Source organism: Varanus komodoensis, unplaced genomic scaffold, assembly GCF_004798865.1.
Source record: "Varanus komodoensis strain SLA01 unplaced genomic scaffold, ASM479886v1 scaffold112, whole genome shotgun sequence".
NCBI lineage: Eukaryota > Metazoa > Chordata > Lepidosauria > Squamata > Varanidae > Varanus > Varanus komodoensis.
Window position 1 is genome coordinate 555179 of NW_025335322.1, and position 15026 is coordinate 570204.

At 54.6% G+C, this 15026-nt stretch overlaps 2 protein-coding genes across 2 annotated transcripts in view; one reads left to right on the forward strand and one right to left on the reverse strand.

The window, feature by feature from the left end:
• The first annotated feature begins 264 nt into the window (after positions 1–264).
• THTPA (thiamine triphosphatase) lies at positions 265–2496 on the forward strand. Its single transcript, XM_044420902.1, has 3 exons — positions 265–465; positions 1131–1784; positions 2226–2496. The coding sequence occupies exons 1-3, from the start codon at positions 441–443 to the stop codon at positions 2357–2359; spliced, it is 813 nt and encodes a 270-aa protein (XP_044276837.1). The 5' UTR covers positions 265–440; the 3' UTR covers positions 2360–2496.
• Positions 2497–3674: 1178 nt separating this feature from the next.
• Positions 3675–15026, reverse strand: part of AP1G2 (adaptor related protein complex 1 subunit gamma 2) — a 16539-nt gene continuing 5187 nt past the window's right edge. The window contains exons 7-21 of the mRNA XM_044420889.1: positions 14115–14195; positions 13786–13884; positions 13481–13536; positions 11809–11922; positions 11547–11687; positions 11358–11412; positions 10725–10847; positions 9732–9821; positions 9482–9612; positions 8443–8547; positions 6707–6851; positions 6007–6124; positions 5185–5351; positions 4742–4840; positions 3675–3779 (exon numbers count right to left, since the gene is read on the reverse strand). Of these exons, the coding sequence (XP_044276824.1) occupies positions 3675–3779; positions 4742–4840; positions 5185–5351; positions 6007–6124; positions 6707–6851; positions 8443–8547; positions 9482–9612; positions 9732–9821; positions 10725–10847; positions 11358–11412; positions 11547–11687; positions 11809–11922; positions 13481–13536; positions 13786–13884; positions 14115–14195 (1629 nt within the window). The remainder of the gene's footprint in view (positions 3780–4741; positions 4841–5184; positions 5352–6006; positions 6125–6706; positions 6852–8442; positions 8548–9481; positions 9613–9731; positions 9822–10724; positions 10848–11357; positions 11413–11546; positions 11688–11808; positions 11923–13480; positions 13537–13785; positions 13885–14114; positions 14196–15026) is intronic.

The following is a 15026-nucleotide window of genomic DNA, read 5'->3' on the forward strand; positions in this document are numbered from 1 at the left end:
AGAGAGAGAGAGAGAGAGAGAGAGAGAGAGAGAGAGAGAGAGACTCCCCCCTCCCCCGCTGCTCTTAATTGCAGCTTTCCGGTTGCCGTGGCAACTGTGATCGAGGGAGCGAGTGAGTCGCGGGGGGAGAGGAATAAAAAATAGAACAGGGAGAGGAGGGAATAGAGGCGCGGGCGGGGGCACCTGCGGGAGAGGAGGGGCGAGAGACTACAACTCCCAGGTGCTCTTGCGCCTCTTCGGCTGTGTTGCAATTCCTCTTTCCCTGCCTAAAAGGCAAGCCAAGCAACGGCCTGTTTCCCGGGATTTGCAAGAGTGTTATTGTTAATTTCTGATTATCATCATCATCATTATTGCACGTTTCCCCTTCTCTCCTTCGCCGTCCTCGCTTCAAAGGGCTCGGGGAGCTGCGGCTGTCGCGGCCGCGCCGGCTTCGGCAGGAGATGGACGCTGCCGCGGCGGGGAAAGGTCGGTGGGTCGCGGGGCCGCTCTCGGCCCGAAAGGCAGGATGCCCCCCAGGGGGCGCTGCGGAGAGCCGCGGAGGGGAGGGGTCGCGCGGGGGCACGGCAAGGTGAAGCGCGGGCGCGCAGGTGGGAGGCGCGGGCGCGCGCGAGGGTGGCGGGCTTGCGGGGGCAGCCCGGGGGTCGTGTGCAAGGGCGGGGATCCCGGGGAAGCACGTGCGCAGGTGGGCTGCGGGGAGAGATGCGTGCAAGGGCGAGCCGTGGGCTGTGAGCACTGCAGGCCGTGTGCAAGGGGGCGTGTGCAAGAGGGGCGTGCAGGCAGGGATTGGAAGCACCCGGCGATTCCTTCTCCCCAAACTCCTCCATCCCACGGGGTGGCACTTGGGGGGGGGGGAGCCGATGCCTGCGCCCCACGCTCCTGCAGTGTCGACCCACGGCTCGGGGATTCCCCTCTGCTGCCCCAGACCCCATGGATTCGGGATTGGGGGAGGGGAATTATTTGTGGATTCAAGCAGGCCAAGGCCTTTGCTTTCTCAGGTATTTTGGAAACGACGTGTGAAAAGGGCGCATGCAAGGGGCTGGCAGGGGCCCGCAGAGGAAGGAATGCCACGGGCAAGCGGAAAAGCCCTCTGTGGCTTTTGTGGACAAGTCTCCTTTTGCTTTCTCCTGCAGGTGCCGCAGAACCAGCCTCGGGGTTAATTGAAGTGGAACAGAAGTTCCTTTCCGGACCTGACACTGCAGAGAAGTTGGTGGCTCTGGGAGCAACGCTGGACGGCATCCTCACCTTCCGGGACCGGTACTATGACCGTGCGGACTATCGCCTCACTCTAGCAGACCACTGGCTCCGGGAGCGCGAGGGGGCCGGCTGGGAGCTGAAATGCCCTCCACCGTCCACCGCCAGTGTTTCGGGGCCCACGAGTGGCTCCGCCACGGAGAGCCTGGGGCCACGGCGTCTCCCACAGACAGCAAGCAGCCCTCCGGCGCAGCAGCCCCTGCAGGCCCTCGAAGTTGCCGGCCGGCCGCACACAGCCACGCATTACCTAGAAGTAACGAGCCCCCGAGAGACTGTGGCCCGCATCTGTGCCCTCTTGGGTGTGGACCCGGCCCTGGCTTGGCACGACGACGTGGCCGCAGCCGTGGAGGAGCTCGGCCTGCAGGAGTTTGCTAGCTTCGTCACCCAGCGGAGCAAATATCGCTTGGGTGACTTGAACGTGGTCCTAGACGAGATGGACTTCGGGTACGCCGTGGGAGAGGTGGAAGCTATGGTCAGGCAGGAAGAGGTCCCGGCTGCGCTGGAGCAGATCCGAAAGCTGGGAGTCCACCTGGGTGAGGACTTTGGGAGTGAGAGTCAGAATTTAGGAGGGATGGTTCTGGGCTGCGGGGGCATATCCCCCCCCCCCCGGCTGCAAATTCAGTTACCGTCTAGTGGTTGGCAGAGTAGTTCTTGCAAAATGATCATGTTTGCTACTGCTGCTGCAGGGAATTTGGTAGAGGCAGGGCTGAGCACAAAGACTGGCCGGGGAAGGTACATATATGACTTGAATGAGCCTTACCTTTATTTTAAACATTTGCAAGATCAATACAAAAGACCTCCCCCCGCCACACACACTTACGTGTCTTCCAAAAACGGATTTATGCACAAAACCTGAAAAGTTTGAAATTGACCTTTCGGACTGGCATGCGAAAGCATGCTTGGATTTGTTCAAAATATGATTCCAGCTCTCATCTTAGTTATAACGTTTGCCTCTTTTTCTGTCTTTCTGGCAGGGTTTGATGAGACGACCAGGTTTCCTGGCAAGATGTCTGCTTATCTGTATAAATTCAAGCCTGCACAGTACAATGCCTTGTTGCAACGGGGAAGAGTGGCCGATGGCACGAACAGGGAAGGGGCCAGAACCTGATTGGGCCTGGGAAGAACCCTTGGGTTGGTGGGGTGATGCACCCCCGTAAGCTATTTAAACTGGGACCAGTATCATCCTCAAACAAGAGGAAAAGTATTGTGACTTAAATAGTAAAGAAAAAGAGAGGGGGAAGCCCATCTTTCTCTGGCTGTGTATTTCCTTCCTGCAGTTTGGCCTTCCCAGATCTGGCTGAGCAATGCCACCATGTTCTGTGTTCCAGAGTTAAATTGCTCCTGAGCATTATGTGATGTCACAGCAGGCCCAGCCAATAGCAGAAGGGGGTGGCTTACTGGCAGGCGATGGCCAGAGGTTGTCCTGTTAGGGGAGAACAAAATGAATGGGAACCCACAACACGGCACCCGCATCTGGCTGGGAGTGACCGAGAGCAGCAGTAAGCGACGGGACTGTAGGTTTGTGCTGCTCGCTGCTGCGCCTGTTTTTTAGTGACTTTTAGTCCCAACTGGCCTTTACATTGGAGGTTTATGAAGTTTCCCTTGCCTTCCACTTCCTAGCATTCCTGACCACGGGTTCTGCTGGCCAGGGCTGATGGGCACTCTAGTCGAAAATGGACAAAGTGGCAGGATGGAAAGGATGAAGCCTAAACCCTTCATGGCCAGCCAAGGGGGGGACAGAAGCAGATGGTTTGCACCCAGGGCCCCTTGAGCGGCTCTTGGGCCTCTCTCAGAGGAGCCACAAAGAGGGGGGGTACCCCAGTCCTGGGCCGTGGAGTGGGAGGAGGTGGTGGGGCAGCCCCGTGGCAGGCGCAGAGTGCTTTCTGTGCAGAAAAGCTGGATTGGGCAGTGGAGAGAGACCTGAGGTGTCGTGGTTTTTATTGGCGGTCTCCCCCCTCCCCGCTCGCTCTTTATCTCCATTGATTTCTATTTAGGCAGCTTGGTTGTTGTGGAATTTCCCCGTCTAGCTGATCAATTGAATTGATTTCCCAGCAGCTGGGAGTGAGGAGGGAGGAACGGGGCTGACGGAGGTGGGGATTCCCTGCTTCGCCCGCCACCTCTGACATCTCTGGGGTCCGCTCTGCATTGCCTGCCTTTTTTCTGGCGTCTGTGTCTTTGCCGCGCCGTCTCCTGTGGGTCTTTCCTGATCCAGCCCCCCACCCCCATAGCATGTGCTGAGCAGACCAACAACTGCCTTGTGTGTATGTGTGCGTTTTGTGTTGGGGGGTGTGTTCGCCTATAAGTGTGTCTATTAAGAGGGGGATCCAGATGGGATAAGGTTGCCCCCTGATGGTGAGCTATTGGAATTGCAAAAAAAGTTCCTTCAGTGGGAGGGCAGCTTTGCCTGGTCTGGTCCATGCTGCTCATTTCCAGGCAGTCTCTGGGAATGAGTTGATTTCCTCGATTCGCTGCACTGTGGCCCCGGAGGGTAGGGTGTAGGCAAGCCGCAACCTCATCCGGAGTGGGAGCTGCAATAAGAAAATAATAAAATTTAGGTACTCATGCGCTTGCAAACAGGGGAAACGGTGTTCTAAAAAGGGTAGGTTTTCCTTTAGGTGCAGGTTTCAAAGCTGGGAAAATCCCAGCTTTCTTTCCAACAACAGCCAAGTTCCTAGTCCTTAAGGTTGTGAGGTCTGCCAGGGTGGCATGTGTTAATTTGCATCTCCAGGGGGGAAAAAAGCTGTGGAGTTTGGGTAGCCAATAGTGAGGCACCGGAGGAAAGTCTTTGCCCTGAAGGAACAGGAAGTGATGTCAAATAACGCAGCTGTTATGCTACCAAGATGAAAGCACCCTGTGAGAACGGAGGAGGAAGTGACATCACTGCTATCTTTGCAGCAAAGAATGACGGCGTTGAAACTCTGGAAACATCACTGTGAGGTCACCAGTAAAGTGGCCAATCAGAAGTCAGGGCTGGTGTTACATTTCCAGAATTGCATCATGGGAGAGTACAGAAGTGCTGTCACTTCCAGAGCAGTGGCTGACCTGAGACTAGCAAGGAAGCAGAGCTGATAATTTTTTTTATAGGCGGGTGCAAATCTTACCTTGCACCCCACTCAGGCCTGCCTGTTCCCCGTTAGCTTCGCTGCAGTCCTCTTTAGTAGCGGGGCAAGAGGCGAACGGATTTCCCCAGCCGCAAAATGCCATCCAGCGTTGCAGCACAGAGGTTTTTGGGGTGGCTCAAACGGGGAATCCAGACTTTACCAAAGACCAGATAAGAACTGGTTTGCTGATGCGGAGAATCCGGACTGGCAGAGTTTTTAAACTTCCCTCGGGGTACGGCATAACCATGGGGTCAGTTTGGCAAGTCCCTGAGCTTCAAAATTTGCCTCTGTGGCACCAGGAAGGATGACCTTGGAGTAAAAAGGGAGGCAATGGCATCACCCTGACATCACGGGTCCATCCCGGCCTCCTGCCCCTCTCGGGGGCTTACCTTCTTTGGGTTCAGCACTCGGATGAGTTGAGTAATGGGAGAACCCCCCCGGCGTGGAACAGTTGAGCTGCTGGGAACCAGAAGCTCCACCTGGAAAGACTGAGTTGAAAAGGACAGAAAAAGGTTCACGCACGGGGCATTTGCTTTTCTTAAGGCCACCCTAAAAACCGGGGGCATTCTCTCCACCCCGCCTTGGAAAGGATTAAGAAAAACCATTCTGGATATGAATGGCTAAGATTCTTTGGATGGTGAGGAAGGAGTGCAGATTGGGGGTGCTGGATGTCTCTGGTCTCCAAGTGGGGCTGGAGGAATCTCTGCCCCCAAACCCAGAGGGTCCCACTGCCAGCCGGTGGCCAACCATTCTGGGCTGGATGGAGCAGCGGGTTGGTTCCCTAAAGGGCTGTTTCTCATGTGGGGCCACCGTGGGCATCACCGGACATCACCTTGGGAACAGCCACTTGCAGGGAAAAGCCAGGAATGTCGTCGTCGGTCTGGTTGGACACGGTGGCCGTGATCAGCAGCAAGGTGGGCTCCAGCGGGGGGCGCGTCATCGCGAATTCGACCAGAAGGCCGTCGTGTTCGTACACGGTCATGCAGAAGGAAGTGGTGGCTGCGAAAGGGGGCGAAGGAGGAGACGTGAGCCAGGACAGCTCGACTCCTTCCGTCACCCAACCGCTCTCTGAAACCCGCAAGTTCTCCGGTGGATTCCCAGTGAGGGGCTGGCAGTGGGGCTGAGCTTCTTCCAGCTCAAGGGCTGAATTCCAGCGGTGGGCAAAGAGAAAGGCGGACGGGGTGTGACCAAAACGGACCAGATGCCAAGAAGTCTCCGCTTTCCCTCAAGGCCCTTCCTGCCAGCAATTACGCCCTGGGAGAGAGGTTGTGGCAAAAGCCAAAATCGAACACGTCCCGTGTGGTTGGGAGGAGGAGCGTGGCCAACTGGGGAACCCACGGAGCTGTTTTGTCAGACACTTGCTTTGCTTTCCGATCGGAATTCAGCCCAGGTACGCCTCCCTGCATACAGGGCTTGGCTAGCAAGGAGCAACCTGGCAAGGTAGACGGACCTGCTGGCTTCCCGGGGACAGAGAGGGGAGGTATATTGTGTGCATGATAAAACATTCGTAACGGCTGCAGGGCTTTCATCAGACCGAAACATTTCCACACCAGTGTGTGTATTCTTTCAAAATAAAACCAGCACCATTCAAGGCCTCAGCCCACAGAAGATCCAAATGAAGTCCGGAGTCTTTTGTGTCATTTGGCAGGCGTACCTGGTTCCTTTAGTTCTTGCAGCAGATCTAGGAAGGATCCCATCGCTGGGGGAGCCGTGCTGGGCTGAACGGGGGAAGGATCTGTAGGTTCCCCAAGGAGATCCAAGAGATCAGAGACCTAGGGGGAAGCAGGCAACACACGGTGAAGGAGACCCCATGGGCGTCACATCAAGGGGGGCAGGGGGGCAGAACAGGGCCACAGTGCCAAGGAGCGGCCTGGAAAAGCTGAGTAAGTGGGAGCAGGGGTTTAAAAGACGCCCAGTGGCCACCCGCAGCCTCTCGCCAACCAGGGTTCATCCTCGGGCGGAGAGAATTCACGCCGATTTGGTTCCAGCTCAGCCTTTTTATGATGCAGTAATCAATCCAGCATTCCCCGAAGGGACAGATTTTAGAGGAAAACAGGAAAGATGATGGCACTGATTTACAGAACAAGGCAGGCCCAGGTGCTTCGATCGGTATTCTCTGCTTAAAACCTTCCCAGCTGTTGTTCTTAAAATGCCTTTTCATCCCTTGCATCAGAAGCAAAGGGCTCGTGCAACGGGGCCAGTGGGCAGCCTTTGCATCGAATCCTTCTGCCCAGCTGGCATCCAGAGCGAAGTTCTCCCACAGAGAAGCTACAAATTCCAACATTCAGCGGTGGCCCAGCTCCAGCTTCGCCTCTCCCCACGGCCAGGGACTCCCACACACCCCAAAGCCCAACCTGGTTAAGCTCCTCTTTCTGCTCAGGATGGCTGGGTGGCGCCCCCTCCAGGACCTCAGGAGCAACGCTCTCTCCTTCGTTCCCCGGTCTTTCTTTGCCATCGCTGCCTCTGCCCACTAAGGGCATCTTCTCCAATAAAGACGCTCTGTAGGTAAGGAAACACGGAGATTTGCAAAGAGTTTTGTCTCGCTGATGCCTCTGTGCAGCGTTTTCCAGCCTGGGATCCCGAGGACGGATGGAAATTGCACTCCGACACATGCTCAGGATCTGGGCTGCTCCGGAGGCCAGACCCAGAACTGCCACCACTAGGATCTCAGGATCGGGCAGCCGGGAGCCCTTGGAGGAGAGGAAGCTTGTATTGTATTGTATTGTATTGTATTTGTATTGTATTTATTTCTGTGAGCCATCCCGACGCTATATAGCAAGGAGACGCCATATAAATACTTGAAATAAACAAACAAAAATAAAGCTCTTCCCTCCAGGCCTGGCCCCCACAGCACAGCCCCCCGTTTGCTGTAGCACCTGCCCCTGGCCCGACCTGCATCCTGCCTTACTGCCTCACCTCGGCTCTCCTTGCCCGCAGTGGTGTGGCTCGGCCCTGCTCCTCGCCTGACCCTCGATGCATTTGGCTCCTGCCTCCTCCTCCCTCGCTGTGCTGCCTGAGTGACGCAGGCCCCCCTGCGGGGGGAGGTTCATCCACCCCCTCAGGTCCTCCATCCGACTTGGCCCTTGCCATGTATCCCACCAAGTCACCCTGCCTCACGGTCCCCGCACCTCGGTTTGCCTTCCTGTCCTTGACCTTGGCTTGGGAAGGATCACGTCCTCGGCCTGCCCTGATGCGCAGCCTGGTTCTGACTCTGGCTGGCTCTGTGACTATGACTTGGACGTGCCACTGAACTGTCCTTCGGGACGTTGGACTCTGCCCTGGTCCCAGTGCCTCCGTCTTGTCTTGCCTGCCCACATCCCGGGTCTGGATCCTGACACACATCAGCTTGGAGAAGGCTGGCAACAGCATCAGCACAAGCGGTCAAATCCTTGCTCCTTCCAGCCCAGGGTTGCCAACACTCGTTGGATTCACACAGCACAATAGCCCAACCACATGGGTTGAGTCTCGGTTGCTGTTAAACCACAGGCAGTTACTGAAATGTGGGCTAGTGGGCTGTCTGAACCCAGCTGCACTAACAAGCCATGGCTTCTTAACCATTCCATGGTTTGTCCTTGGGTTGTTCCCCCAGGGAACATTCTTCCCTGCAGTGGTGCCCTGACTGGGGGGACACGCTCCCCTGAGAGGTCCGCCTGGCTCCAATGCTTCTTTCCTTTCAGCGTCAGGCGAAAACCTTTTTATTCTCCCAGTATTTTAATTATTAACTTGTTTTATTTAGTGGGTTTATATTTTAACAGAGGATGCTGGGCAACTGTTATTCTTATTTCTATTTTAGTATGAATTGCCTGCAAACCGTCTCGAGACGTTTAAAGTATGGGACAGTATAGAAAAGTTTTAAATGATACATAATAAGTTCCGTGAGCGTGGAATTGCTCAGGAGAAGCTTCATCTCGGAGAAAGCCCGCTGCGTGGCCAGCTGCGGGAATCGCCGCACGGAGAGGACCCAGGAGTCCTGGCACCCAACGCTGCTTCATGCAGTGGCGTCCTGGAGGCAAGCAAGAAATCCCTCCACCCACCTCCACTCCCACTCCCACACGCCCCCGCAGCCAAGCCAGCCGTTCCCACCAAGTACCTGAGGTGGTCGTACTTCCGGAAAAGGGCGTTATATTCGACTGCTCGTTGCTGCAGCTCCACGTCGTGGCAGCTGCAATAAATGGATACCACACTCCGGATCCGGCTTTTTGGTGCAGGTGGCAGATGGGGGTGGGGGGGAGGGGGTTGCAGGAGAAAAAAAACATGGAAAGGAAGATTATTTCTTTGTGCATTTGTAATATGGATAAACCATCCCGAAACCAAGCTTCTTTTGGCAACTTACAGTGAGTATTAAGAATGTGATGTTAAGCATGATCTCAGCGTAAAATGATTAAAATGCGGAGATCAGTAACAGTGTAAAAATGGAGTAAAAATAAGCACCAAGATGTGCATTAGGGGCACTCATTCCATGCGCGGAAGAGGAATGGAAAGGAGTTTGGAAACTGGACAAGAGGGAGCTTTGGAAGAGGCCCGGATCCACACTAAAAGCATGAGTGGCCTGCTGTTCCACCGATCACGCATCCCACGAATCATACATCCGGTGAGTATAGAAAGGGCCCACTCTTATGTATCAAGTCTGTTTTTAAGTGATATATTACACGTGCTTATGCTTCGCATTCAGAAATAGCTCAGGGCAGCAGCTAATTTTTTCAATAGTTAAAAATACTTTTCAACAAGTATTTCAAATACGTCTGTTCTCCGATTATCCCACAATCTACAGTGCCCTCTGCTGGCAAGAACCAGGCACTAGGAATATTCTGGAAGTGATGTCTTGCGTCCCATTCCAGGATCCGCAAAAGCTCTGTCTTTCTCAAACCTGCTTTCCAAGCTTATATCTACACTGCCCTGTTTAAACCGATTTCAAACCAGTTTAAACCCAGCAAAAATAAACTCTGGGAAATGCAGTTCTAAGCATCATGATTTTTCCATGACGTGACAGGTTCCTGGTCAAAAATGTTCTTGCACAGTGGGAAATGGAAAATCGGTTCAAATCTAGCACGAGCCGAAATTCCTGGGCAACCCCGCTCTTTGCAAGCTCTTTCCTCCGTGAGGCTCAGCCTTCGGGGACTGGTGCTCACTTGACGGCGCTGTCCTGCAGGCGGGTGCCAAGCTTCATGAGGGCGGTGAGCGCGTAGGCCCGGGTAGCCGGCAGGGAGAGATGCGACTGCAGCACCTGCTGGAGCAAGGACAGCATCTCCTCTGGATCCACCTGCAGGGGGCGGGAAAGTGCAGAAAAGCCTGGGTAGGCAATTTCGGGGGGCCAGGTGTGCCCGCTCCCCCGTGCGAAGCTCGTGGCCACAGCGGGGACCCGGGTGTCGGGCTCCTCACCTGCTTCGGCTCCACCTCGTCGCAGCCGCCATCCAACAGGAGGCTGCCGTATTCACCGATGCACCAGGTGGCCACTTGGACCAGCGGTTGCTGGGGAGGAACAAGGCGGGTTGTTACGGCACGTCTCCAAACCCTTGGCTTGTGAAAGGGGCCTCGGGGGGCTGGTGGACTGCAGGCTGAACATGAGCCAGCCGTGTGAAGCGGGGGTCAAGAGGGCGAACGCCACCCTTGGGTGCATAGCCAGAAGTGCGGCTTCTAGATCGAGAGAGGTATTGCTGCCACTCCATACGACTCTGGTGCGCCTGCAACTGGAGTATTGTGCTCGGTTTTGGGCCCCTCATGACAGGAAGGATATAGCCAGGTTGGAGTCAGTGCAGCGAAGGGCCACAAGGCTGGTGGCCGGTTTGCAGGGGAGGCCGAATGAGGCGAGACTGCGGGAACTGGGTCTCTTCAGCCTGGAGGAGACTCAGAGGGGATCTGTGGGTGACATACAGGCATGTGAGGGGATGTCACACGGAAGTGGGGAAAGACCTGTTCTCCCCTGCAGAGGAAGGCAGGACACGTGCCAACAGAGCAAAGCTCAGGGAACCCAGGTTCCATCTGGATGCCAGGAAGCACTTCCTGAAAGTCAGGACCCCGAGGGCGTGGAATGGGCCTCCACGGGAGGTGGTTGAGGCCCCATCGGTGCGGGTGTTCAAGGACAGGCTGGACGTGCACATGGTGGGCATGTCGTGAGCAGAGCCGGCTGATGCCGGAGGTCAGACTAGATGGCCTGGGAGTCCCCGTCTGACTCGCTCTGTTTCTATGTTTCAATGTTTGCTCTTATTTTTTATCCTCGGGAGGTGCCTGCAGGTAAGCCCATTTTTCGTTGTGAGAGGTAACGTTGGCGGAGAGGAGTCTGCGAAGGATCACAGCCCACCCCTCTCTGCCGGCTCTCCAAAAGCAGAGAAGGGAAGGGGGCTGCTTCCCCACAGTCATAAATCACACCCTCACCTGAGAAATATCTTGGACTGCCGTCTCGTACAACCGCTGCACGGCATAACCATGCAGCTCCTTTGCTCCTCCGATCAGGTGGATGAGGTTGGGCACGGCGTCGTCACGCACGTATGAGCCGGCCTGCAAAAGCGGAGGGAGAGCTGAGAACGCCACGTTCGCTTCCCCCGGGAGATGCTTCTCTGCTCGGCTGTTCCTTTTCTGGAAAGCGTTGGACAAGCTCCTGCAATTACTCGGTTCTTCCATAGTGAAGACCTTGTCAAGGGACAGGACCTGCTGCTTGGGGAATCTGCACGAGGGGGACGATTGGACAGGGTGCAAACCCCCAACTCTAATTTTCACAACAAACGTAGGAAGACCATTCCAGTGGGATGCTAGAAATGGAGCAGGGAAGACGAACAAGTGCGTTGAAACAAAAGCATGTCAAGCATGCTTTCAAAAGCAGGAGAGTTTGTGCTGTGAAAAAGATGTGGTTTGCAAATCTTAGCTTGTGGGTTTTAAGTTTCTAGTCCACATGGTCTTGAAGAAATTTCTTTTAAAATGTCGGAGGTGAATAGAACCCACGAGGAGGAAAATTCTTTCCTTGGCTACACTGCTCTCTGCTCCCTGTGTCCTGCACCTCCTCCATCTTACCATAGTCAGAACTTGAAGGACAGTGTCAATGTGCCATCGCTTGTTGGGCGCAAACCTGGAGAGCGGAGGAAACAGAAAAGGCAGGAATGTCTCAGACCCATTCCCTGTGTTTAGCGTTTCTCCCAGCCAGTCGTTCTCCTTGGCCGGATCTCCAGCACTCCTTGCAGAAAATAACTGGAGCAGACTCACTTTTCAGCTGCGAGGAATATTCCAGAAGCGCAGTCCGACTTCAGGTCAGGCGAACACGTGTCAAGGAACGCCAGCAGTTCCTTGGTGGTCGTCCTCACGTTGCTGCTATTCACCAGGGCCAGACTAAGCTGCAGGGCACGCCTGAAGAGAAGAGGAAGAGGATAGGCTGGGCTGGCTGGGGATGATGGGTGTTGGAGTCCAACGGCAGGGAGGCCGCTCTTTACTGTGCAAGTTGCTTGCAGCCCCTTCTGGCCTCTCTCACCTCTTCACGGTCGGGTCGGGGTTGGCCAGGCAGGTGAGGACTGTGGCCCGGTGCCTTTGAACCGCGGTGTTCTCTGCTTGCAGCAATTTCTGTAGGGATGTGAGCGCCACGTACCTAAAAGAGAGGGTGGGACCCCCAAGCGCACAGAATTAATTTGTGGGAGTGGCGAGCACGAGGCGCGAGCAGGAAACCGACCCCCAGAGATTGCCCACAGCGGCCGTGGTTGTACATCTTGCTCCAGCTTCCCCTTTCCCAGCAAGGAAAGCCAAGGCGAAGAAGGAACTGCTTCAAAGCCGGGCTGGGGAACCTGCGGGCCGCGGGCCGCACGGGCAGTCCTGAGACTTGTCGCACGCGGCCCCCGTGTCCCGCAGCCGCCCGGCCACTGCATGCCAGCTCCTTCGCTTGGGATTTGCGTCCTCAGTGCCGTGAATGATGGAGACTTATTTTATATTGTTATTTCTATGTTGTGAGCCGCCCTGAGGATTCAGCGAATGGGGCGGCATAGAAATGTTTTAATAAATAAATAAATAATATGATGGAGAGGTGCAGAAGGGACAGGGAGAGGCTGGAGAAACCGGTGTCCCCTTTGCGGTGACAGGTACAGGCTTAAAGAGAAAATGTGTGTGTACGCAGCTGCAGGAGAACTGCTCCTGGGTAAGAGAGAACAAGAAGGAACCGGGCCGAGGATGAGGGTCTGAGCAGAGGGAGGACCAAGGCCCAGCCTTGGGAAGCGAGGGAGCCTAGGAGAAAGTTGTCCGAAGACAAGGGAAAGTAGAACAGCACTGCAGTTACTTCCAAGGGGTTCTGCCTCACACATGCAATAATTAGTTGATTGCCTCGCTATTGCTCTGTTCTTAATAAATATTGCTGGTTTGCTTTCTTCAATCTATTTGATGCTCGATCTGGCCTGCAAAGATAACTTTCACCTCTCCACGTCTTGCCCTTCTGGGGGATCCCACCAGCCAGACAGCAATCCAGACCATGCAAGCTCCACCCTCTTTGGCTCAGGCCCCACCCACTGGATCTGGCTCCACCTACCATCACCTGCTGCCCCCTCCCACCAGGTGAGTCTGGACAGGAAAACAGTTCCCCACCTAGATGGTTGCTCGAGGTGGCCTATAAAACAGCTCCCTTCAGGCCCTTGGGATCCAGCCAAATCCTAGTTAAAGGTACAGTTAATTAATGTTGCACACGAATTTTGGGGGAAATTATGTCTGTAAGCAGATTAATTTCTCTTTTATTGCCTTGCTGCGCCCTGTGCAGATTCAAGAAATGGAAGGGACCCCTCATCTAGGGGGGATTTTGCTGGAATTGCTTTTTCCCCGGTCCTGTGCCTACACAGCAAAATGGGCCTCTGGGCGCTAGAAGGACGGCCCGGCAGGTCCCCATCGATGGCAGGAGAGGGAAGTGGAGGGTCCCACAGCAACAAGGATGAGTCAAGGAACCCTTCCCCAGGTTCTCCTCCATTAAGATCTCTACAGATACAACAGCTACTCAGTCCTGAGCTGGGGAAGACAAAAGATTTCTGAGGATCAATCACTAAGTTTTACGGTAAGCCTGACTCAAATACTTTCACGAACAAGTAGCAATTTCAGGTGACTGGGAAGGCGGGGAATTATCCAGCCTGATGAGGGTTCGTTCCGCTTGGTGGTCCTTGCCTTGGCTCTTTTACCTGATGTTCTGATCCTTGTTGAGGAGAAAGCGCCCAAGAATATTTATAGCAAGAACCTGTGTACAGAAAAAGGAAAGTGCCGTTACTGCCCCCAGATATCATGTATACAGGATCAAATCAGCAAAGCTGGAGGTGCAACAGACCAGGTTCACAGGAGAGAAAGGGCACATGCAAGTCTTGATTCCAGCCCAAAACCCGGCAGTGGATTCCGCAGAACCGAGCGGACCCCAGACAAAACTGAAGGAAGGAGAGCTCAGAAAGCATTTAGGACAGAGAAACGTATGTGCGGTAAGATTCAGCCATACCCGGAGTCCGCTGGTCGACTGGACACCCATGATGGTCAGAACAGTCTCGTACAAGATGGCGTTACCCACATTCCGGGTTGTCTCTGTGTTGGTGGCCACCTGGGCCGAAACATGGGGAGAAAAACAACAACAGAAAGATGAAGAGTGTCACTGCGGCAGTTGGATTGCGGCCTTGTCCTATGATCCAGGCCAGGCCTACCAAATACTCGTCAAAATGCCGAGAGCAGGTGGACCACCATTAGGTTCATCGGGAGATGAAGCCCTTGTTCTCAGAAGCCCTCTGAGGTTCACCCCCTGGCCTCGGGCACCTCTCCACCTCTTTCATTCACCTGGGCCAAGGAGTCATTCATGGCCTCACTGACGTCGTCATGGTCTCGTCCCAGAATCCTCAGCAGACGCAGGATCTGTACCTGTGGAGCAAGGATGGCTTGGAGAGGCAAGGAGAAAGAAACAGGGAGGATGTGACCCAGTGAGGAGAACCGCAGCCTTCTTGGTTCAGTTGGGTGATCCATCCCTTCGCTGTTTGGCCCACTGATGTCCTACAGCAGCGGTGGGGAACCTCCGGCACGCGGGCCACAGCGGACACATTGAGCCCTCTCTGTTGGCATGCAAGTCAAGTCGGCCCAGCAGCACCCCAGCAGCAAAGAATTGGTTAACAGCATGCACAGGGGCCATGCTCGAAAAGGAGTAGCGGCGCCAGGTGATGAAGTCACAAGCCACAGCTCATTAGCCGTGACTCTTCTGAGCTTTCGCATGGCCGGTCAGTGCACTGCCAAAGAGATGTATATATTTGCTTGCACTGGCTGTGAGTTGTTTTTTCTCAACTAAAACCTCAGTTTTCGGGTTTTATTGCAGTGTTGGCACTTTGGGATAAATAAGTGGGTTTTGGGTTGCAGTTTGGGCACTCGGTCTCTAAAAGGTTCACCATTACTGGGTTTGGGTTAGAACAATGAGGTGTCCTGGCATGATTTTGATGGTTGGAATGTGTTCAGAATGGGCAGAAATGATGAGCTGTGCAGAAAAAGCTACTCAAGGACGGCTTTTTCAAAATCGCCCTCTTTTCAATGGAACTTTCGCCCTATATTAGGGGTAGGGGTGTGCACCAGGGTAGGGTTAGGGTTAGAAAAACGAGGTGTCCTGGCATGATTTTGATGGTTGGAATGTGTTTAGCATGGGCAGAAATGATGAGCAGTGCAGAAAAAGCTACTCAAGGGAGGCTTTTTCAAAATCGCCCTCTTTTC

Excerpts from the sequence above, each read along its gene's own strand:
- THTPA (XM_044420902.1), top strand. The coding sequence starts at position 441 with ATGGACGCTGCCGCGGCGGGGAAAG. Across the intron at positions 466-1,130 it reads CGCTGCCGCGGCGGGGAAAG|GTGCCGCAGAACCAGCCTCG; the intron begins GTCGGTGGGTCG and ends TTTCTCCTGCAG. Across the intron at positions 1,785-2,225 it reads AAAGCTGGGAGTCCACCTGG|GGTTTGATGAGACGACCAGG; the intron begins GTGAGGACTTTG and ends TCTTTCTGGCAG.